This window comes from Varanus komodoensis, unplaced genomic scaffold (genome assembly GCF_004798865.1).
Source record: "Varanus komodoensis strain SLA01 unplaced genomic scaffold, ASM479886v1 scaffold85, whole genome shotgun sequence".
NCBI classification, from domain to species: domain Eukaryota; kingdom Metazoa; phylum Chordata; class Lepidosauria; order Squamata; family Varanidae; genus Varanus; species Varanus komodoensis.
In genome coordinates this window covers 1,095,084-1,119,276 of record NW_025336543.1, presented here as the reverse complement: position 1 = coordinate 1,119,276, position 24,193 = coordinate 1,095,084, and the positions used below count along the sequence as shown (strand labels likewise).

The following is a 24,193-nucleotide window of genomic DNA, read 5'->3' as shown; positions in this document are numbered from 1 at the left end:
CCTGGACTGCTGCTAATCTAATCCTTTATTTCTCTTCTCAGGTGTGGGAGGGCAGATGGCGTGTAATTCCCTTTGATGTCTTGCCTGATTGGCTAAAGGACAATGACTACTTGCTTCATGGGCACCGACCCCCCATGCCCTCTTTCCGGGCATGCTTCAAAAGCATTTTCAGAATACACACAGAGACTGGCAATATCTGGACGCACCTACTAGGTAACAACCTTGATGTAAAACTTAAAAGTGGAATTAAGTTTTGTAACTAATATCAGGTGAGGGGAATGGATTTGGGAGCTTTGTCTATTGCTCCTGAACAAGATTTCTTAGAACAAATAGAAGATTCCACAGCATTCAACATGGGGTAGCTTTTGTCTCCCTTTGTATTTGGGTGGCTTCACATGTGACAGCAACTCATCAAGGTAATTTATCAAGATGGATTATTCATTGCATGTATTACCCACAATGGACCAAACAAACAGCGTGACTCATAGGTGTTTCACTCCTTGCCTTACCCTCCTTCCTCCTCAGTCCTCCAGTTGCTATCCCAAAGACACTGGAGGAAGAACAAATCCCTTCCCCTTTCACATCATGAAGCTGGGTTGTATTCCGCTCATCCTAACTGTTTTGTCCCTGTAATATTAATTTTCCAGGGATCAGGAAAGCCAGCTTACCAACCGGCTTCCCCAGGCCCCCATTTCACCCGTCAGCTTCTTCTTCAAAGTGCCCTAGGAGCACCTTGGAGAGGTTTCTAGAGGCTGCCTAGAATTTTTCTTCTGTTGTGTACACAAAAACGAGCACACAAATTTATCTTACACAAAGGTGATTGCAGATGTGCTAATAGGAACATCTCAGTTCTCTACCAGGCTCTGTCTGCACAGTGTTCCCCCTCCCCCACTGGCTTTCTCTTGAGTAGCTGGAGGAGTGGACCAGTCAAGAAAATCCAAGATATGAGGACCCTTCATCTGGGAAGGGTTGTGGAGGTGTTTGGGGGGATTTCTCCCACTTAGTGAAAAACCTCAATTTTTCAATTCCACCACCATGGAGGAGCCACTTTCGCTGATCCTCTAGGGGCTAAGAAAAGCTAAAAATGTCTCCCCACCGACTTTCTCAAAGGGATACAGCTACATGGCAAGTAGCTATCAAACTCTGTGTCCCTTTAAGATTTGGGGGGCGGGGGCAGGAGGCAAATGTGGGGATTAGAACTTCTCAGTACTGAGGACTTCTGAGTACTGCTGTGTCTCAGTACAAATCTACCTACTTCCTGGCCAGACCTCCAAACATAGCAAGGATGGAGGGAAGCAAGTGCCACCTACCCTGAACTGTTGCTCGGCATTTGTGGAGTGGCTAGGAGTGGCATTGGTCGAGGACAGCTTGAAGAGAGCAGTGAAGGGTTTCTTCCTCTTCTTTCCAACTGAGTTGCTGGCTGTAGGTCTTTAGCTGCCGTGGTAAAAAGTAACCCTACAGCAGTCCATGGGTTCTTGCTGTGCTTAGTGTGGGGAAAAAAAAACCATGCTGAGTTCAGACTACAACCAATTGTTAACTGTTATGGTTGGTCGATTGGTGTGTCGTGCACATCAAGTCTTAGTGTTGTACTTGTTTAAAGTGATTGTGGATAACTAGTTGCAATAATTTTTCAGTCTTCAACCTCCTTATTAAAATGACCTCTCATTATTGTTATACTTGGAATAATTTATCTAGGTTCAGTTTCAACTTGTAAATGTATTAATATTTTTGCCTGTGTCTGGTAACATTTTGAAGGTTGCTAGTATTGACAGATCCATACGAAAGATCATGCTCCATTTCCTGTTGCCTTGGGAAATGATTTGGATTAGAGTTGCAAGCAGTACTTTTGCTTATTTACAGCTTTTAAGAAGGAAATACGTCAACATTTTGGATGCATGTGCTGAAAATTGGGGGCAACCCTTGTTTCTCTCCCCCACCACAAAGTATATGCCATCCCTGATAAGCTGAAGGAAAACCACTTGATGAGTGAAACTGCCCTTCACTCCAGCTGTTAATACTGTTGTTCATTAGAGCTGGCTTATATGTCTTCCTTTTGCCCCAAGAGTGTGCTCTATGAAGACATCTTGTGTTTGTCAAACACTGAGACATACTCTTTGGTTCAAGGCTCCAAGCTGGTTCATCTGGTTTACAGGTCTGCAGAAGAATTGCATGCTTAGTAGTTCTCTGGGACAGTATCACTGCAACATACCCTTTGAAGAAAGCTAAATCGCGTCTTGCTGGCCCTTGGGACTAATGATAGAATAGGCAAAACATTCGCATGAGCTGGCATTGCAATGTTTGTATCCATGTTGGGAAAGAACTAGAAATAAACTCGCTGACATTTTTTGAAGTATGCAACTGTTTCCTTCCCAGAGCACTAGGGTCAAAGTGGAGCTGCACGAGCCATATGGCTGTTTGTGCCAGTCCAGTGTCTGTGTGCTGTATTTCTGTGCTCACAGTTTGCTGTGCAGAATGCCTAAATGCAGCAAACTGAATCTGGTTTGCTGCAGTGCTGCTGGAATGTTAAAAAAACCCAGCAGCATCTTGGCAAAAGAGTAGAGAAAGCAACTAATTCTTGAGAGAGCAATTATACTCTAGTGGGATAGGATCAAGAGCTGCTGGGAAAAGCAGAGTTAATCTCTTAGAATAATATGAATTTTGTTAGATAGATTTGGCAGACCTCTGGTCTGAAAATAAGCCTGCCTGTGAGGAATAACTGAAGGACTCTAACATGTATCTGCACTCTATTCGGGTTATTTTACCAGAAGCATACATTGACCTGAAAGATCCAGATAGCCTCCACCCATCCTGGTACTGTCAGATTGCTGGGCAATTCTTACCATCCCCTGGGCAACATTGTCAGGGGATGCTGGGGGGTTGTAGTCCAATATGTTTGAATGGTGCCAGGTTGGGGGGGAAGGCTGGTCTAGACAAATGTGTCAGATGGCTTGTGTGCCATGAATGTGATTTGATGTTATTTTGAGTACACTCTGCCCTCATCTTGCAGTTTGACATGCCCAATGACTTTGCTTTCATTTATCCAGGTTGTGTGTTCTTTCTGTGCCTGGGAATCTTTTATATGTTCCGGCCAAACATGTCCTTTGTAGCACCTGTTCAAGAGAAGGTGGTGGTTGGAATGTTCTTCTTAGGAGCCATTCTCTGTCTCTCCTTCTCATGGCTCTTCCACACAGTTTACTGCCATTCAGAAGGAGTCTCAAGACTTTTCTCTAAGTAAGTATTTTAATGTTAACAGGGTGGATTTGATTTAAATCAAATTAACTTAAATCACTAGTCAGTAAGACTAGATTTAAAACATGGTTTTCTACATAAAGACTCATTCTTGCTGGTATATTCTTAATATTTACAATCAGTTGAAGGTTTCATTTTTGGAATAGCACCTTTTCAGATTAGCTTTACAATTATATTAAAATACTGATTTGATTATAAACATATCATGGATAATTATGAAATTATTGTGAGGTATTTGCATTTTGCATGCATGCATGCATGCCTAGGTAGAACTTTATTAATATTCATTAAAATAAAATAAAAGAATATTAATTTTAAAAACTTCATAAAATATTTCCAAACTGGTTCTCTGTTATGGCCTGCTGCCATTAGAGGATTTCTCCTCCAGGGAAAGAACAATACAGTAAACCTCAGGTTATACACAAAAAGATCCAAAGGGATATGGAGTATTCTGCTGAAAGAGTTTCACTTTCATTTTTACTGCTTGCTTGTGCAGATCTATTCCACTCCTAACAATCCTCTTTTATTCATTGAATGTTTTGAAATTTAGCACTTAAGAGGCAAGAGGTTGATTCTGTATACATAGATTTACAAAGGAACATTGGGATTAAGGTCTTTTTCTCAACTCTGTGTGTTTATTTTATAACATTTGATCTCTGCAGATGCAAATTCACAGTTTTGAGAACTGGAAAATCAAGTGTTTATGATCCTATCTGCTAGACAGAAAAAATACCCAATAATCTTACAGAAACACCTGAAAGAATGTGAAATTATGAATGGATTAATGGAATTTATTTACCAAAAAAATTAAACATTGCATGGATGTACAGCCTCATGCTACATTAAAAAACGAATCCTTATTTCATGAGGAACAACCTTTGGATTAAGTAAATTTAAATAAAAATCTGTTTTAAAATTTTAAAAATCTTTTTATATTGATTTTTATTCACCCTGAATGCTAGTGTGAGCTTGGAGCCAGAAAGCCCCTGGCTTGGGGGCAGTGGAATGTTTGAGGCTGAAATAATAGTGGGTTGCCTAAATTTTCCCATCTTGCAGCATAATTGTAAGGATTGCTATTTATGAAGTGCTTTGGAAAGGGGCAATGCACTGTTGAAATGCTTAGCTGTTCAGACCAGGGGAGGAAAGTGGAGTTCACTCTTCCTCAGCCTGGTGTGTGCCAGGTGGCTGGGGACGATAGAAGTTGTAGCCCAAGAGCTTGGGGAGGCTGGCATGAGCATTCCTGCTTCAGGAACTGGCTCCAGTTCTGCAAAAGTGACATTGTAAGGCTTTAGAAGTTGCTATTTAGAGATGGTCTCCCTTCCTTCCTGTGAGCACGGGAGGCACTTGAGTCTTCCTAACCTTTCAGGTTCTTTTAATAGGGGCCTAGTCCATGTAAAACTAGGTGTGGATGTTCGGCAGGCAGTTTGTCATAGTCAAGAGTGTTGTGATGTGTGAGATGCCACTTCTCTCTCCCCCTACTTTAGGCTTGACTACTCTGGCATTGCCCTCCTCATTATGGGCAGCTTTGTTCCATGGCTGTACTACTCCTTTTACTGCAACCCTCAGCCCTGCTTCATCTATCTGATTGTGATCTGTGTCCTGGGCATTGCAGCGATTATAGTTTCCCAGTGGGACAGGTTTGCAACCCCTGAGTATCGAGGAGTACGAGCAGGTAAGAATTACGGGATAGTGTTTGAAGGATGTTCCCCTGCATATGCACATGAAGAGATTTTTGTCTTTAGTGTCTGAGTTGGTAATCATATTTTAAAAACTTAACCTTTGCCTTCTCAAATCTAGCTTAGGGTATTACTATTATTTTCACTCATACCTTGCATAATATCACATTTCATGAAAGTAGTTATGTTTGTTTGTCTCTGCATCAAATGGTATTTTGGCATCTTGAAGAGAATAAAAGGTATGATGAGATACACTTTCTTCTATTAGTTCCTGCTTCATCAGATGTACAAAATCATATTTTCTGGTATTTATGTATTACATTAGTGTACTGCCCAAGGGATGATGATGTGTGGGCATTTGTCAAAATAAAGCCTCAAATCATATGATCATAAACATAAGCCTAAAACATCACTAGAATAAAAGGAATGTAAAAACCAGAAACAGTGCAAAATCTGTAAAGCAGACACAGTTTAATAAAACAAAGCAGAACAACATCATGGGGGCCAGGAGAGCATCCCTGGGGAGAGCGTGCCACAACCAGGGTGCCACAAGTGAAAAAGTCCCTTCGAAACTTTTATATGTACACAAATAGTGAGGAAAACCATTGAAACTAAAAGACGGTGAAAGATTTGTAGTTTACAGTCTTTTGTGTGCCAACTGTGGATAACATTGCATGTTCTAGTCTAAGTCTTACGATGCAATGAAGATTCCACGTTATTCACTGTTCTTCATAACATTTGCTTGACTTGCATCCTTTTCTTTAACGTGAACTTGTAGCATTCATTAATTCTCATTTGGTTTGTGTGGCAATAAGCTATGGACCTTGACTATAAATGCCAAGCATGTTTTACTGACTGCATGCTTGAGCTTAGCCTGCTTCTTTCTTTGATAATGATAATGTGAATGGGTATGAATTCTGACTATGTCTGAGCAATTTGAAAAGAGAGAGACAATTTATTCATCCAAAATCAGAAACGGTGCACCTGTATGTGTTACAAGAACTGCTAGCAGACTGCAGGAAGTGGAAGGTTTCTAACTGTTAAGGAGACACTATTTGTCATATCTCTGCATAGTCCACTGCTCTTAACTTCCTGCTTTATGGAGGGGCAGAGACTTTGCCTTGCCACCTCTCTGTATCCAGTTCCTTCAGCACAGGGAGGGAGCAGGATTTCCTGCCCTCAGAGGAGACTCCAATTCTGCATGGGTTGCTGCTTTCAGCTTGTCTTCTTCCAATCAGGAGACATGCTTGGAATAATAACTTGTGTAGCAAGACAAAGGAGAGGGTCCTCTGAGGATAAGTAATCTTTTATACATTCTAAGCAATGTTTGTGTATATAGGAGCGAAAGGGGGAGATAGAATGAACAAATTCCTGCCTCCTATTTGAATTTTGGAAAAAGTGTGACTGACTTATTACAAGTTTAGGAAACTTGTCATAGCAAATTTCCTTACTTTCTGGGAATCTTTACATTGCCAAACTACAGGAAACCTTAAGATGGAATGTGTAACCAATGAAACTTTATATAGGGAGAATTATGCAAATACTTGGCATTTCCATTCTCCCTGACTTCTCAGTTCAAATTGTGGACTGCAACAGCCAAACACCTTCAAAGCTTTTTTTTTTTTCATGAATCCCTCGAGTATCTTCCTTTTTCCATTAGAGGCATGTGAAGGCACATAGCCTATATTCTTATACATTCTTATAGCCTATAATTCTTTATTTTCAAGTTTGCAACCAATGTGCTTAGAAAGTTAGAGGTAAATCAACACACTCTGAAGAATTGTTGACCATTCTGTAGCACATATTTTAAGACTCTTAAAATGAAATTATGTTTGCTTTACTTTGAAAAAAAGGGTGTTGTCTAATTGAAGAACTCATGGTCAGTTGCATTAGTTTTAATAAATTTCATGATAAAAACATGAAAAAGGGCTTGTGAAGGAGGAAAAAAGCAAACTTGATTTTTAGGTGTTGTGTATATATGCTGCAGCAGACACAGATTGTGTTTGCACATACCATGTAACTGGTTTAACACTAGATGGTAAGGAGGAAGGAACTGCTTTAACCTTCAGCTTGATAAGCTTTCCCTCTCCCTTCTTCTTCCTGCATGACAGAGAACAACTTTGGCAGAACTTAGTTTTGTTTATGTACAATGTATTTATTGTACATTTGTTTAAAATGAACTATGAATTGCTTCTAAACAAGCCAACTTTGCATCATACAAAGCTGGTATCTTTAATCAGAATTGATTTTAAACCATGCTTTCTGTTTCATATGTAATATCAAGCCAGGCTTTGAGGAAAGTAAACCTAAACTAAGGCAGAGTCATCCTCCTGGCCTTGTAGGAAGAAGAGGAAGGCTTGTTCAAGCCCATGACTTGGAGCAGACCCTTCCTGCATATGCAAATAGTGCTAATCCATGATTTAACCTTGCTGTGCACTTGCTGTGCAAACCAAGCCAATATCTTTAAGCATGTATTGCCTCCTGGTTGTGACAAAAGGAAGGATGCCTCTTCTAAAATAATGCCTACCTCTAGACTGATTAAAGGCACTACTTCAGTTCATGAAAAGGGTTTTAACTGGACCAATTAATTAAGTGTTGAGGTTTAAAAAAACCACAAGCCCTTCCTGCTCTGTTTTGAGATCCTGAGCTTTGGCAGTTTGCCCTCATTTCTGCCCCTGGTTCTCTTGTGTCCCAGGCTGAATCTGTCACACTTCCCTTATCTCCTAGGAGTATTTCTGGCTCTGGGCCTTAGTGGGGTCATTCCCACGCTGCACTTTGTCATCTCGGAAGGGCTCCTCAAGGCTGCCACAATGGGGCAGATAGGCTGGCTGGCACTCATGGCCTGCCTCTATATCACTGGCGCTGCACTGTATGCTGCTCGCATCCCGGAGAGGTTCTTCCCGGGCAAGTGTGACATCTGGGTAAGTATGGCTAATAGCTGCCAGGCACATTCTAGGGAGGTGGGGAGGCATCATTGCCACCCCTACCGTATATCTGTGTGATGAACCAAAAGAGCTGCAGGTCCTGGCCAGGGATCAGAGGCAATAATGCAGTTCTCAGAATGCTGCTTATTGCTCAGTTATGGGCTAAGAGAGAGCCCTGCTGCCCAGTTTGACACTAGACCTAAGAAAATGCAGTAGCCTTCTCTTGGTAGACTGTACAGGAAACAATCTTTGCACAGTAACTGTCTTGGCATATCTGGTTCCCGAGAGAAGGAATGGTGCACAGCTGCAAAAATACACTTATTCTGAAGCAGAGCTGTTAACACTGTGTACACATGTGCACACATGTCCAGCTGTCCAACCAATTATGCCAAGTGGACTGGGCTTGGATAAGTTTAAATTTCCATCTCTCAGTGTTTGTACAGCCAGGTCACCCTTGGAAACCAGCATCATTTCCTAGTGAGGTTGGTGGTTTATTCTTTGCTGTATACCTGCTACTGTTAGCCTGCAGTGTTGTCTCTTGTGATGCTTGTTCTGGAAGATCCCTGCACTCTGAGGTGATGTGGTATTCTTTTTTCTCTCCCATAGTTTCACTCCCACCAGCTGTTCCATGTATTTGTAGTGGCTGGTGCATTTGTGCACTTCCATGGTGTTTCAAATCTTCAGGAGTTCCGTTTCACAGTTGGGGGAGGCTGTTCGGAGAACGAGATGCAGTAAAACTGGCCATATGTCAAGGACTGCAACCAAAACAGAACCATAGGAGCAACCAGTCCACTCCTTGCCCAGGACGAAGTGGAAGCTTTGCAGGGAATTTTAACTATAACATGGAAGAGAAATTCATACCTCAAGCATTGGAGTTAATTGATTCCGAAGACCTGGAAGTTCTTAAATCCTAACTTACTCCTGGGATTTACAGCCTAAGCTACAGAAAGCCCTTACTTAATCAGCTTCTGTTCAATGCCATATTTATTTGTAGAAACAAGAGGGGTTGTCATGAGAAGGTGGCTTAGCAATTTTTTTAAAAATCTAGCTTAATTGAAATTTGTATCTTGTTCAGGTAAGTTGATTTTTAGATGCTCTTTTGAGAGGAAAAAATGTAAATAAGATTTCTAACTTTCTGTTTAAAAAAATTTATATAAATGTTTTAAAATGGGGGGAGGGGTTTTGTATAGATTGCAACATGCAAGTACCACACACTGTTTCAATTTTGCACGAACTCTTTAAGTGCAAGAAGGCCAGGCAAAACCCCTGCAGAGTTGGGCGTCCGGGTCCTGCAGATTCTTCCTAGTGCTGGTATATATTGGACAGCTAGACCCAGTAGGCCCAGTCTGCACACAAGGGTTAAGAGTAAGCAGGTGCTTACTGCCTTGCTCAGCCCTTGTAAGTTAGAAGGTGAAGGCAGGGGCCATTGTGCAGCTGAGCTCTGTTCCTTTTGCAGGGCATGCCTTCCAAGCTCTCTGCCCTTTTGTGGATGGGTTTTTTTAGGTGGTCTTTCTTTTGCCAGCCTTTTGCCCTGTTGGGATTTGATAGCCTAAGTCACAATGTGGTATGTATCTTGACCTTTTGAGGTCTCTCTTCAGTGTTTCTCCATTCAGTTGGGCCTGCCATGCTCTTTATCCGAGTGCAATTGTTAGTGCTGGACACCTGCCTCCTAGGTGAGTTAGCAAGAGGCAGTGGTTTCAAGGGGGCAGGGAGGAACCCACAAGAAAGCAGCTTTGTGCTTGAGGAAAGAAGGCTGGCTGGCTAACTGAGAATCCATTCTGGATTATTTTATGTGCTACTGCACTACAGTAACACTAATGTTGCCTGTATTAAATCTACTGAACTCCACTTGGCTGTAATGTAACACTGCCATTCCTTCTTTCCCTTCTGGTATATAGGACAATGCTGTGCATTATTTTCAAAAGTGGTGGGGAGGGAAACAGCCCACACAATATATTTGGATGCAACACATTTTTCTTTCCTTGTTAAGATAGTGCTTGGGGCCTGAGGGAAACTTGATGGCTCTTTTAATCTTCCTCAGAGAGCTCATTACCTGGGGTAGTGGTACGTTAGGAGAAGGGATAATTTTTGCTAAGCATAACACTCAGTTTGAGTGAGGGGAAATATAGTTCCTTCTTCCTGTTTAGGATTGATGAGGCATGTTGGATTTGGAAAGAAACTTTGGGAAAAATGTAGAATTTGTTTTTATGCAGAGTATTTCACACTGATGGCAGTTATTTTGTCCTATAGGGAATTAAATACAAGTGTCAAATGTTTTGTGGGATGGTAGATTTGCTCACGTTAAAAAGAAATATTTATTATGAGAAAAGAGCTTAGTCTCCCCCCCACACCGCTTTTCAGGATTTGGTTCTTGAACTTTTACCCCTTGAAAACAGACTCTTAGAAGTGTTCAGACCTACAAGAGGTGCTTAAATGGTACTTGTAGGCAATTTCATATACCTGTGTTCTGGGTAGGATCATGATGCTGAATGCAGAAAGGCCAGAATGTGTTTGGATAATACAGAACAGTATTAATTGAACCCCTTTAATACAACAGGGAGCCCAATAATGATTGAAACCTTCCCAGTGGTAGTTACAGCCAGTTAATAGAGGGATGACTTCCCTAGTAAGGGGAAGTGGTGATACATATCGGACCTAGTCTACTTGTCTGAAAAGCATGGGGGTGGGGGTGGGTGGCAGCAGTACTGTATTTGTACCAGCAGAAGCTGCATTGCCCTGGATCATCACATGCTCACTCCCAAAAAGGGGCAACCTGGTCTCTCAGCACAGAATCTGTACAGAAACACAATGCTCCACTTGCTGTTCTTAACCCTCATTGGTCTCTGTTTAGGACATTTTGTGTCCCAGTAAGAAACTGCTTAGCTGTGCACTTTTCTGTGGTGCTTGCTGAGACTTCTTCCCAGGTTGGCACCTGAATGCCTTATTCTCAGCAATCAGAGGTTTGCTTGCTTTCTCTTTGTGTGTGCAGGGTTTCAGCATAGTGTAGTTGAGATTTACAGCTTCTTTCCCCCCCATTAACTAGTGGCCTTGTTCAGTATTTTCTTTTTTAAAATTGCTTACTATTGGAGGCAACAAAGCACATCTTGGACTTTGAAGATTGGGATCTCTGGGAAATGGGATCTCATTACATGTTGTATTCTTAACTTTAATAAAAAGAATGAATGGAATAGATGGTCGGTTTTTTCTGGTCCTTTTCATACCAACATGATTTCCACTCAAAACACCCTTTTTGAAAGCGATTCGAGAGATGTGACAGCTATCATTCAAAGTTGTCAAAACATTTTCCCCTAGGAAAATGTGTGGAGGGGTGTATTTTTGCACTTTCCTAATTGCCTAGAAGCCTGGGGAAAAGTGCAAAATGTGCACCCAGTTGTGAAGAGGATGTAACTCTCCATGAAAACCCAGTTTAGCAGTCAAAGACTTCTCAGAGCTTTGGTTTTTTTTTTACTTGACAGGTAACCTGACAGCAAGAAAAATTAAAAAGAGAAAATTTTATCTGGAACCCTTTGGGAGCAATGTCCAGAGGTGGTACTGGCTCATTTTTGATAGTAGGTACCCCCAAATACATTGCCGCCGGCAAGCCTTCAAATCAGCACATCAGTGCAACTGGAAAGGTTAATAGCTGTGGATCGAAAAAGCCAGGTTGACAGCTGGCTTTTGCAGTCTCTGTCCCCAAAAAAAGCTTACGAGGAGGAAATGCCACAGTAAAGCGGAACAGCTTGGGGGCAGAGAGAAATGATTCATTCTTCCTGCAGTGTCCTTAAAGATAACCATAAAAAAACTGAGAAGTAGAGGAGAGGTCAAGGACCTCTTCATCTATTAGTCTTACTTTGGGTTGTTCACACAGCAGTGCACCCAGAGTGGCTTATGGCCCACAAAGGTTTGCCATGTGCCAGCATGGCCATGGATTCAGAGTGGGTGAGGTGGCAAAAGGTTTATTCCAACCATATTGGGAGTGGAGTGTCTTCACCATCATGTGTAAAGAGTTGTGGGTCAAGCAGCAGCTTATACGTTACAACCTGATACTACAAGTGTTAAACACTTCTTTATATACATTCATGGTATGAACTGGGTGTTGTGTTTTGTGCCACATTGCATACACTTGGTAGGATGCAAGAACCACATGAAACAGTGAAAACACCATTTTTATACAGATGCATGATAATTTTTACAAAAACTCCAACCTTTATTCACACACTTTGTGTATTAACATACCAATGTTAGCAAAAAAATGCCATTCTGTTGCACTAAAGGAATCTGGTGTCCCTGCTAATTGACCTTTCTGTAGTGAATGCCCAATTTGACTCCAGTTTTATGGTAAGCATGCCTGCTATTTGGCTCTCCAGTGTTTGGGCTGTGACTCAAACCTGGCACTTCCAGGAACAAAACAAAAACTAGATCAAGCTATGGTGAAAATTTTGCCCACATCTTCTTGCATAAGGCAAAAATGGCTTTTAAAAGTGGAGGAAATTTCTCAGCTTCATGATCTAGCTGTCTTTTGAGCACAGCTATAACTCCCTCCTTGATTAAGTATTCAGTACCTCATTAGGTAGCTTTCCCATCTGTGAGCTTATTAAGATGTCCAATAAAATACAGTTCATCATAGATTGGCTACTGGAAGGTTGTAATGTCTGCCTTATTAAATTTGGATTGCGTTCTAATTTTTGTGCAGCTAGGCTTCCCATAACAAGTATAATTTAAAACACTAATAGCCAAAACTACTGTGTCAGAATAGCGCCCAAGTTTGAAGCTACTCATTCTGTAACTTAGAAAGGGAAAAAGGGCTCCCTCCACTTTCCTAAACTTCCTCTCTTGCATTTTATAAAATTTTAGAAATGCAAATTCATGGATTATTGCTAGGGTGGACAGGACATAAATGCCTGTTGAAATCAGCCACATCACTGACATATTTTTACATCAAACTGGCAGTTCTAACTATTGTCATTATCTGCTTTGTCAGATCAAAGCTGGATCAGTCCTGAGACTGTATTTTGCACTTTAAATAGCTAGAGTGGTAAAGAACCTGTGACTGAAACACATGGGTGCAATGCTTGGGGAAGCAATGCCTGCCACAAGTTCCCACTGCTGTCTGGACTGGCACCATCACCAGTTCTTTGACAGGTGCAAAGCAGAATCCTTGCTTGTGTCCAAACTGGATGTTTAAGTTCTCCTTTTATATAATAGTCCAGCCGGTGTCTCCAACAGGGTGAGCTGTCCCTCAGCAGTTCTGCACAGGCCTCCAACATTACTCAGGTGATGGTAACTACATGCCTCCATTTCATAGAAAGTACTTTCTGCAATAGAGTAAGCTACTGCAGTATAGAATATGTGGTGGGATAAACTTCCACTGGCACATGCCATCTGTCATCACTGGCTCCATATAAAATTCCATACTGCTGACACAGGAAGCATCAGCTATGGTGGTCACATAGTGGGGCTATCCTGCTTGGGCTGCAGTTACAGTGGCCCCAGTCTGACTTCTTATAAAAGCCTTGCGGAACAGAAGCCAACACATTGTTGAAGAGCCATGTAGTACAGGCAGTAACTGGGCCTCTGCTGCTCTGCATAAGCACAAGTATAGGGTCCTCTTTAAAACACTTGGCCATGCACCACTCCGGCTCAAAGCAAGGACTCTGATAGATTTTTGTCATCGAAGCAGGAGAGCTGTGGCTCCCAGGGAAAGGAGGAGTAAGGTCAATGAACTTGAAATCTCTGCAGCTCCTCCACAGTCCTGAGCATTTTCCTGCAAAACAAGCAGAGATGAATGTGGTCAGCAAACCAACCATTAGAGGCATATATGACTAATACTACATATAGAAGACAGCTGTGTCAGAAGCACCCAACAGTCTTAAGGCTAGCAGAAATTGCCCTGTGAGGGCAATTTATAAGTTAATTAGCCAAAGTAAGAGTGCTTCTAGAAGAGGCTGTTATTAGTGTACAATTGCACTGCTTCATTGATAGAATTTGAGCTGGGATGTGGATGAGGTGACACCATCTTCAATTCATGATTCCCCCTGTGTTTTCCCACTGCTGTCTTTTTTTCTTTCATAATGCCTTTTGACTGTTCACCGAAGCCCCTGTCTGGAGGCCCCCAAGGTGCAGTAGCAAAATACAAGCACACTTTGCACTGGGTCTGAGCTGATATCCTAAATTTGCCAATTCTAACCAAGGTTTGGCTGCTCAGTCAGTTATTCCAGATAAACAAGAAAAGTTTGAGGTCACCTGCCAGGAACTTGAAGCCAGACTTTTAAAAAGAAGTTCAGTTTCTTAAAGTACTTTTACAATGTAATTTTTAGAGCATTGTTACATTCTGTAAGTAATCACGGCTTTAGTTAAATAATTAAATAAATTCAAAAGACAACAAAAATATGACATACTTTTCTTTTACACTGGATCAGGTAATTGAGATTTTCTAAATCTACCTCATAGCAACAATTACCATTTCATAGATTCCCAATGTAAAAAACTTCTACTATGCTAAAAGTAACACTAGATGCATATGTGCATCTAAAATAGACAGCTGTGGGTCTAGAACCCACCATCAGGAGTTCTACTTTGGTGATGAACAAGTGAAGCAGCCAAGTATTGTTCGGAAAACAGCATTTACCCCATGTTTCATCCATTAAAATGTATCCTTGAGCAAGCACGTTATTGTGACTACTCTGAGGCAAACTCCAGTTTGTCAAATGCAAAAGATCCTTTCTTACCTCAGGATGGAATGCATGGCATGTGTCTGGTCGCCGTCTCAGTTTCTGGGAGCGCATTCTGTCGCATTTCACTGAAGCATTATGTGTGGTGTTGTTAAGATTAATTGCAGGTTTTGGAAAAGATAAAATGGAAGCAGAGCTTCGCCACATTACATCTGCCTGTGAGAGCAGACTTGAGCTGTGTGGTACAAGCGTTCCAGTTTTCAGCTAAGAATACTGCACTACCTGATGGAATGTCTCTCCCGACCTTTCGCTACCCAGACACTATGATCATATTATGGGGGCCCTGGATGCTGGCAACAAGAAAAATGAGTTATGGAATGAGCGCTCCACTGAGGCCTGCATGGTGCCAGCTTCACTATCTTTTAGGCACCAGCTAAAGACTGTCCTCTACTGCAGGGTGTTCAGTTAGTCTAGTGGAGCCTGCTAGTTGTTAAACAGGTCTTAAGATGTTCTTCAAGTTCTTCAAATTTTTTATCTGTTTTAAATGTGGTTTTAAATTTTGTAGACTTTTTACGATCTTTTAATATGTTTTAATATGGGGTATTTTATATTGTATTTTTAATGCACTGTTGTTGAAAACCACCCAGAGTGCTTCAGCTTTGGGGTGGCACAGAAAATCAATCTATCAATCAATAAAAATGAAACACCTAACATTGTAAACAGAATTGTAAGCAATTTCCTATGGCCAATTTGATGCTATCTGGTCAGTCACAGGAAAAGATTAAGTTTCCCACTAGGATGCTGGAAAAGACATCCAAGGTGAGGATTTTGCCTTTGGAGAACAAGCATTCTTTCCACACCAGCTGAAGCCTCGAAGCCTGAAGACCAGTGCGGGGGGGGGGGGGGGGGTATTCTGGGCCAGAGAGGGGAAGGATACCCACCATCAACTTCTGCCAAATCTATGTGGTGACTCAGCCTGCCTTTTTAGAGAGGAGCAGCAAACATTCAGATAGCCAAAATCAGATGTCAACATATTCTCATGTAACCATCACACTATTTTTGGTAATTTTAGCAAAGCCTTTAAAGCATTTCATTTACTTTTGAGACGATGGTGATGTTTACATGCTTATACTTGGCTAGGTTGCACACTCAGGTATGTCAAACCCAACTGCTACAGGTTCTGACAGAATAAAAGAACAAAGTTTTCATTAGCAGGTAAGAAGCATTCCTCCATCACCTAAATGCTACCAAAGCAAACTTTCTGGGTGTACAATAATTAACTGTTGAAACATGTAATCAAAGGAAATGTAGAATTTACAGTTTTTGCAAGCAGAAAGATATATTTGACTTCTTTAGGTTGCAGCAGAACAGGTGGAAAGGTGGTGCAGTCACAGACAGCATCAGTAACCAGGAGCAGGAGGTTGCTGTTGGTAATTTGCTGTACCACAAACATTCTGTAAGGATGAAGTAACCCCACCCCCAGTAAAAAGATTAATTAATCTTTAGAACAAAATGGTAGTTAAAACACAGTTTTCCCCCCTCACCCAAGTATTACCTGGGCTCAAGGAAGAGTCAAAAAAAAAGGATTTGTGTTAAAGAAGAAAAGATTTTTAGTTAACAAAGACATCAGTGGCTTTTTAGATAACTCAGAACTTAAGGACTGCCAATCTTCAATAACACAAATAGTTTTTCTAGTGTGAATAGTACATTTGTGAAATCTGAACTCTGGTTGAAAAGGGGGAAAGAGAAATCTTGATGTATGCTAAACTAACCTATTAATATAGAATAGCGTTTGTGCTTATAAATGTGTTTATATGACTCTGAGAATGCTGTTTCATAAATGATGCCCCTATATATGCATGTAAACAAGTATGTCTACTGACATTTCATAGATGGTGGGTTTCGGGTGCAATCCAATGCCTTGTGCCCTTGCTGCGCATAAGCATCTACATCTTGTACCATTTATTCTATACTCGTAGATGTGTGTCCTCTCCATGGAATGAGGCAGAGCAGCACACATGCCACATATTTTAGCTAGACAGCTGTCTAGGTCAAGCACCAGAAGGGGGAGGAGAAGAGGAATCCATATAAGCCTCTCACGCCAACCTCCTGCCCTTTCCCCCTCCCCATACACACCTTTAGCCCTCTCCAAGACCTAACTGTGACTAGTGGGGAGGGGGCAGCCTGCAAGGTTCTTTCTAGAGCAGCTGCAAGTGGGGCTGGGTGAGACCTTCCAAACGCCAGCTCCAAGACGTCAGACCTTAGAGCTGGGACCCCAAATAAACCATTGACCTCCCAGACAATGTCACGAGGCCACACACTTGTGCTCTTCATGTGTTTCTCACCAGGAGACTATTGTAGGCATGATGATGTATGCATGTGCTAATACACAAAAAGAAGTGCACACAGGTGTCTGCAGGAGGCTTCATCTATGTGCCAGGCGCACACTTCCTCAAAGCTTATTGCTTTAATTATACTATAGTTGAGTCAGCTTTGGAGATCCCAGGTGTGTGTCCCCAATAGTGTAAAGTAAAGAAACATGAAGGATTTTCATGGCAAACATGGCAAACAACACTGCACTGTCCACAGCATGTCGTTTTTTGCCCAAGCTTCCTGCTCAGACAATGCTCCCCATGTTATCCTCCTGCCCTTGCAATGCATCCCCACAGTCACTATGAGCAAAAAACCCGATCTTCCTCCTTATGGGTCAGCTGCACTCCTGAGGCAGGTCCCCCCACCCCCTGTGGACCTGCATGTTTGTGGCACTTCTCTGCCACTCCACCCCCCACAGAAATTTTTATTAAATGCCAATGAGCAAGTTTGCTATGATGCCCCCCTGCTCTCTCCATGTGTTTTCTCACACTCTGCCTGGTTCCAAAAGTAAACGGAGATGGACACATTGTACCATCAATTGTAATAAATCTAGAAATGATGTGTCTGCTGCTAGGGATCTGAGATTGAGGGCTAGAAACAGCCACTTCTGTAGCTGCTCTTGCCAGTGGACTCTTCTATACCAACAATGGTAAAATGGCAATCCTGGGTCTAGACAACCAGAAAAAAGAGATAATGTGCAGAAACCTTAGACCAGACTGTTGATTCATTCAGTGGTTTCAAAAAACTATTCCTACCACACAGTAACTCTGGAACTAGGTCTCCATGACACAAAAGACCCACAACAGTAAGATTTCACCATGGCTTCTCATATTGTGCAAACCTGCCCTCTCCATGCCAAGCCATATGCATGAGGGATGAACCCTGTATATGATTGCATAGGAGTTCAAAGCATGAACAGAAAGTCCTGTGTACTTTAATTCCCATAAGTACTATGTACTCTAGTTCTGTGTACCATTTCTAAAATTGCCTGCTGCTTGAGACAGATGGAGAACTCTGCTGCCCTCTGCTGGCAGCTTGTGAGTATGGATAGTACTGATATTCCAGTTTAACATTTAGCCCCCAGGGCTTAGCTTTTGCATCGATGCCTGTTCTTTTGTGGATATTTCAAGTCAGTCATATCTGCTACTTAAATATCCAAATATTAACCAGCTAGTGTTATATGCCTGGGAACTTTGCCTAAGCCAAATGAATTTTCTAAGAGCAGCCTGCAATAGCTAATGCATTTACAAAGGAATGTTATAGTCTTGGGATGAGCATGGTTTAAACAGTACCTTCTCTACATGACTGTCACCACAAAGCACAGAGTACAAAGGGTCCTTTTGTAGTCATCTACTACAATCACCTACATGTTGCATAGTCTACTATCCAAGCATCTGATAGGTGGCCATCCAACCTCTGCTTAAACACTTCTAATGAAAGAGAGCTCCCAAGGCAGCCTGTTAGCCATTGTCAGACAGTTTGCAAATCTATTTTCCTCCTATTTCCATCCATTTGTTCTAGTTCTGAGCTCTGTAACAAATGAAAACAAGCCTGCTCTATCTTCTGCATAATAATATTACAGCCTTAATACATCCAGCTCTTTCAACAGTTTATTCTGGAGTTTGGCTTCTAGTTTGCCAATGTCCTGCTTATTATGTAGAATTCAGACCAACTCAGACAAACATAAAGGAGAATGGAACTTGTACTTCATATGATTTGGACAATGTTTCTTTTTATGTAGCTAAGGATACACTACCTTTTTATGACTCACAAGAGGCAGCTGCCCCATGTTCAACAAAGGATGCAATCCTATGCATAGAGAGAAAGAAGTCCTACCCGATCCCAGCATTCCGCAAACTAGCCATGCTGGCTGGGGAATGCTGTAAGTCCTACAGACTTCTTCTCTATTGAAAGATGCATAACATTACATCTTAAAACACCTGTATCCTTTTCACCCATAGCCAAGCCAAGTCTTTGTCATCCTGTACTTGTTCATTTGTTTTTTGTGTAACTGAATTCCAGCGTTTATACTGCTCTCTCTTGAATTTCATTTAGTTAGTTTGGACACTGCATTCCACTCTGGTTAAGCATCCACTCGACTCCCTCCATCTGAGTAATTTTAAAAACACAGAACAACTCAGAGTCTAGGGGCAAGCCTAGAAGCCCTCCATCTAAGACCTCCCATGTTAATGCAGAGTCATTAATAATCACTTGCTCAATATGGCTGTTCAAACTAGCTATCAATCCACTGACCAGTAGTTCAGCTTGTATTTCTCCAACTTGTCAATCAAGGCTTTGACAAATGTTTTGTTGAAATCAAGATATCCTATGTTTTAATATACTATGTAATCCCATGGGGGGCTGAGAAGGAGAAAGTACTTTGCTGAAGGTCTCTCAGTGAGCTCCTAGCTAAGCTGAGAAATGAAGCCAGGACCTCCTGTCTTAGCCACTACATTTGTAGCAACACCCATGGGAAATAATTCAGATAGCAACCCTCTCTGAAAAAGGTCACTCTGCAAATATTACTTATTTTGGATAGGGAAAAGTATCGTACTTCTGACAGTCTTTGCATTCAATGATCCCGTTGGTCTCTTTGATGGCAGGTTCGTACACAAATATCGGATATTCTGTGTCACAGGGTTGCAGCGTGTCATGCTTCTTATGCTTGTGAGCTGAAATGGAGAGGCAGAATGAGAAAAGCAGGCAGGAGAAACTAGGATGGTTAGAAAGAGAAAAGAGCACCAGAAAGATCTTAGTCCTAAAAGAAAGTGTATGGATACAGAGAGCCACTAGGTGGTGTGGGAGACCCAACGTATGAAGATTTCCTGGAAGTGGAATGCATTTGTGACAGGCTGTTTGGTATTAGAAAATCAGTTATATGGGGCTAACATCAAGAACAAAAGATAAGTGACAGTTCAGTATTACTTATTTAGAGGTACTCTCGGTCAGTCAAAACGCAAATCTGGGAAGAGTGATAGAATCTGCGCTGGATGGGGTTAACATTCCCTTTGAAAACTTGGCTATTTAGCCCTGAACCTAGATCCCCAGGTTTTAGTGGTGGCCAGAAGCATATCGGCACAGCTCAGACTAGTGTGTTTAGCTGCCCATTTCGGGATGTATCACATCTCACCACACTGGCAGATGCCCATAATGTGCTTTATATGAGATGTCTTTGAAGAGAGCTTGAAAAAATGATGATTTCTGTGGCCAGCTAGAGGGAGCAGCTATAGCTCCGCTACCTTCCAATTCATTGCTGGACACAATTCAGAGTGCTGCTGGGAACTTATAAAACCCTATATTGCTTGGGACTGGGCTGTCTGAAAGACCACATTCTACCATTATGAGTCTGCCCGGGTTTTAAGATGCTCAAGAGATGCCTTTCTCTTGGTTCCAGGAGAGAGGAGGGCCTTTTCAGTGCCTGTTCCCAAGTTATAGGGCCAACATGAGGGAGGCCTTAATATTACTTCAAAAGTTACAACTACAAGCAGTTGCCTAAACTCTTATTAAAGTAACTTCACTAACAAAAGCTATAAAAATAGATAAATGCAACAATATTTTTCTCCCATTCATTAAATGTTGAAGAGAAAGCTAACTTTTTGTATTACTAATACTCAAAATAACTTAGAATGTGTTTTTAAAGCTGGCCAATCTGGAATCACAACCTCCTACACTTTCATTTGCAGAAGGTGAGCAATTCTTATTTTGGGGAAAGAGACATCTAAACCTTTAATTAAACACAGATAATTTTTTTTTATTTAATATAATGTCTTTAAATGCCACATGTCAGCATACAGATGTCACTGTTACAGTCTGAAGGACAATGTAAGTACTTCAGACTTAGAGGTGGCCCAGATAATGTGCTGATTTGTTTGCTGAGGGAAAATCACCTGTCAAATAGAGAATTGCTGGGTTGATATCAGTCATCTATTATAGTAGAAGCTTGCCTTTGAGTATAACTGTGGGACTGCTATCCTGCAAACATCCTCTAAGGACTGCCCTATGTTTGCTGCACACTAACCTCCTGGAGAAAGGCAGTTCTGGCATTTACTCTTTTATGTAATGTCAACCCAGAGGGTCAAAGTCATTGCAAATGCCACATGACATTTATTTTACTGAGTCACTCAGTGTTAGTTGCAGCAGTGAAAAATACCAGAAACTTTTCTGAAGTATTCCTGATTTTTATTTCACCACCACCACTACACCATGCCTTTCTCCAAGGTAGCTGAGGTAGCACATATGGTCTCCCCCACTATCTTCAAAACAACCCTATCGGTACGTTAGGCTGAGAAAAAGTGACTGACACAGAAGACCTTCTAATTTTGGACCCAGTTCTTCCACAGTGTATGTCTAACACTAACCACATTGGTCATAAATAAAACTAGGAGTGTACCTACTATGAAAGTGGTTATGCAGCAGGTCTGTCAAGTGCTACTGATGATGGTACTGGGGTGGTCTTGTTCCTCTTCCCTCATAATTGTTTTGGTATAATGACATAGGCACCTCCAATGTGGTTTGCAAATGACAGTGCACCAGTCACGCACAATGCCATTCCTTGGAAGTCCGAGTACTTTTCTTCGTTTGTCTGTAACACTGTTCACCATGTCTCCCTATAACGTAACCATGTAGCAGATTCCCTGCTCTAATCTTTCAAATATGAAGGAAGGAGCAGCCCATTTTAGCACAACCTCTGTAGTCTGAGATTAAAACAGAAATACATTTCTGCCAGATGGTGCAATGAGCATTGTAAACAGCACCTTTTTTTCCAGATTTCATTTATGTCTTCTATGCTAAAAGGAAAGGATTTGTTCAGGCCTGCAAATGCCACCCTGATCTTTTTAATAATTTCCTTGCCCTAAGTTGGTTTGCTTGCCTGACTACCTACTGAGTTCATGGCTAGCCAAGATTTCAACTTGGACATCCCAGTTTAACAGGTAAGCATAATTATGATAATTAAATAGCTGGCATTGTGTGTGTTGGGCACAATGTAATCTAATCAAGATGGACAGCATGGGGTCTCAACCATAACATAGTCCTTTTAGGGCAAGCCATTAAGATAAGATGGGCTCGGTGCAATATTTGGTGCAAAAAACAACAATCCTAGAAAATATCTCACTTATTCTATGTGGGGTCTATCCAGGACAAAAACACCCTGCCAGTTACAGTCAGTTACACGGCCACAACCTAATCCGCACCTGAATTTTCATAGCAAACATTTGGCTCCTCACAACTGCCTTAGTGCTCTGTGAATGTAAGAGAAAGGGAAGGTGCACAAGATGTTGGCCGTTTATTAAAACCCTGTGCTTCAGTTATCAAGAACATGTAGTCCTGACACCTAGAACAACTTTCTTTTGCTAACTGTACTTTTAAATGCAACGGAGGTAAACTCCTCCCAAACAGGCTGAAGAGCTCCTTCTAAGCTGCAGCGACAACAGAGCTGGAGAAAAGGGCATCAAGGTCAGCTGATGATGGGCAGAAAGCAGTAATATCACTTTGTTTCAGGCAGGGATTTTCCATTCACATCCCCGAGCCTCATATCATGATCAACTGTGAATTTAATAGTGGTATAGCAACAACTGTAATTTAACAAATACAATCACTATGCTTTTAATAAAAGCATATTATGCTAAAGAGGTGGAAATCACAGAAGTTACACTGATCTCGAACAATTATATTAGGTGTCAATTTTTTTTAACTCACAGGAGGTTCCATTCATCGTCAGCAGGGTAGCCCCAGGACATTTTTCCAGGGCAAACAAGCAGGTGGCCATTCGATGTCAGATGTGCACCTCTGTATCCTTTATGATTTAGAGATCCTGGGTTCATGCCTCTCTGACTGCCCTGTGGTTGGTCGGCATCTCTAAAAAATGACTGCTAGGCCATGAGCTCACAGCTCTAAAATAATATTGTGATCTTAAAAATAATTATAACCCAACAAGCTTTTGTAATTTCTATTATTTTGGAACACAGTGTAAAGAAAATCATTATACTTTGCTAGGAATTGCTTAGGCTGTTTTTCTTGCCCAGAGACAGGGTGGTAGACCTGATGACTTTGGACACATGTCTTGGACTCAAGCAATCCCATTCAACCTTTTTGGTCAAGGTCATGCTAGGTACCAAGCAACCCCGTTTAACACACCAAGCAACTCTTTTATGTCTAGTCTTTTTTTACCACATATCACTTAGCTTACTAAACATAATGATAAACTAATATAATCCTTGAGTTTTAGCATAAATACATAATGAGAAAATTGAGTGAAGCTATTGAAGTTGCTCTGGTGACCAGAACCAGAATATTTGGGCTTTACGCTCGAGATCAGAGTTGATCTTGCAAGTATACTTTGTCATAAAGTATGCAGTGAGTAGGTGGTAGCACGATAATTAAAAAATAGTTGCATCTCTATTTGCACTACAGCCAGTTCTTTTCCCAGCTCTGCAGGCATTATAAACTATTATTTATCCATGTTATGATTCTCCCTATTGACTGCTTTACTGATCAATGTATGTATAATTCTACTGTGTTTTATTGGTTTTATATCTCTTTTGTATTTTTATATTTTATAAGAAAAAGTAGGCCATGCATTTCACAACTAAAAAAATTAAACAGCTGAACTGTTTAATCGGAAACTTCATGCCAAATATTCTACATAAATTTGTTGTGGATGTTCTTTTGTTTTCAAAAAAGCAAGCTTTTTTTTGCGGGGGGGGTGGGCAGTGCTCTATGATGACAATTCTACTTACCGTGATGGAAAACAGACTTGGCTGTGTGGGTTGCACGGCATAAGATGCAGTGAAGATGGATGGATCCATGATGACACATTCGCATGATGGAGGTACAATGTCATTGTGAAGACACATGAATGGGAGCGACAGTACAGGAAGAAACAGAAAGGATGACATGATGATAAAATGGTACAAGTATCTGGATTGTTCTCTCTTGATGAGAGCAGTGACCAGTAAAATAAAATTCATCTGTTAAAAGTTAAAAATTCGACTACCTTCCAGTAACCAAATTATGGTTTCACAAGAGATCTCTTTTGCTGCCTATTTTCTTCAGTGCTGTTCTGATTATTTTCTTCAGTGCCTTAGAGAAGGACTCCTGTAAACATGTGTGAAGTGTATGTGATACACTTCAAGAAGGCCAGGGTATCTGAGCTGCAGCCTTCCAGGTGCACACTTCTGCAGTTCAGGAGAGGGCAATTCTTTCAAAATACACCCTGAACTAAAGGGAAACAATTATTCTGCCTGTTTAAGACACATGTATAAAATAATGTATATGATTAATGACGAATATGAGGTGTGCC

At 41.3% G+C, this 24,193-nt stretch overlaps 2 protein-coding genes across 3 annotated transcripts in view; one reads left to right on the top strand and one right to left on the bottom strand.

Annotated features, from left to right (window-relative positions):
- ADIPOR2 (adiponectin receptor 2) overlaps positions 1-11,037 on the top strand; it is a 40,416-nt gene extending 29,379 nt beyond the window's left edge. For both annotated transcript variants that reach the window (XM_044416982.1, XM_044416981.1), the window contains 5 exons: positions 42-213; positions 3,045-3,231; positions 4,734-4,921; positions 7,653-7,846; positions 8,456-11,037. In XM_044416982.1, the coding sequence (XP_044272917.1) occupies positions 42-213; positions 3,045-3,231; positions 4,734-4,921; positions 7,653-7,846; positions 8,456-8,584 (870 nt within the window). In that variant the 3' untranslated portion in view covers positions 8,585-11,037. The remainder of the gene's footprint in view (positions 1-41; positions 214-3,044; positions 3,232-4,733; positions 4,922-7,652; positions 7,847-8,455) is intronic.
- A 2,387-nt stretch (positions 11,038-13,424) lies between these two features.
- The window catches only part of CACNA2D4 (calcium voltage-gated channel auxiliary subunit alpha2delta 4), a 172,033-nt gene continuing 161,264 nt past the window's right edge, over positions 13,425-24,193 (bottom strand). The window contains exons 35-38 of the mRNA XM_044416980.1: positions 19,448-19,565; positions 15,862-15,974; positions 14,578-14,660; positions 13,425-13,613 (exon numbers count right to left, since the gene is read on the bottom strand). Coding sequence (XP_044272915.1) covers positions 13,518-13,613; positions 14,578-14,660; positions 15,862-15,974; positions 19,448-19,565 — 410 coding nt within the window. The 3' untranslated portion in view covers positions 13,425-13,517. The remainder of the gene's footprint in view (positions 13,614-14,577; positions 14,661-15,861; positions 15,975-19,447; positions 19,566-24,193) is intronic.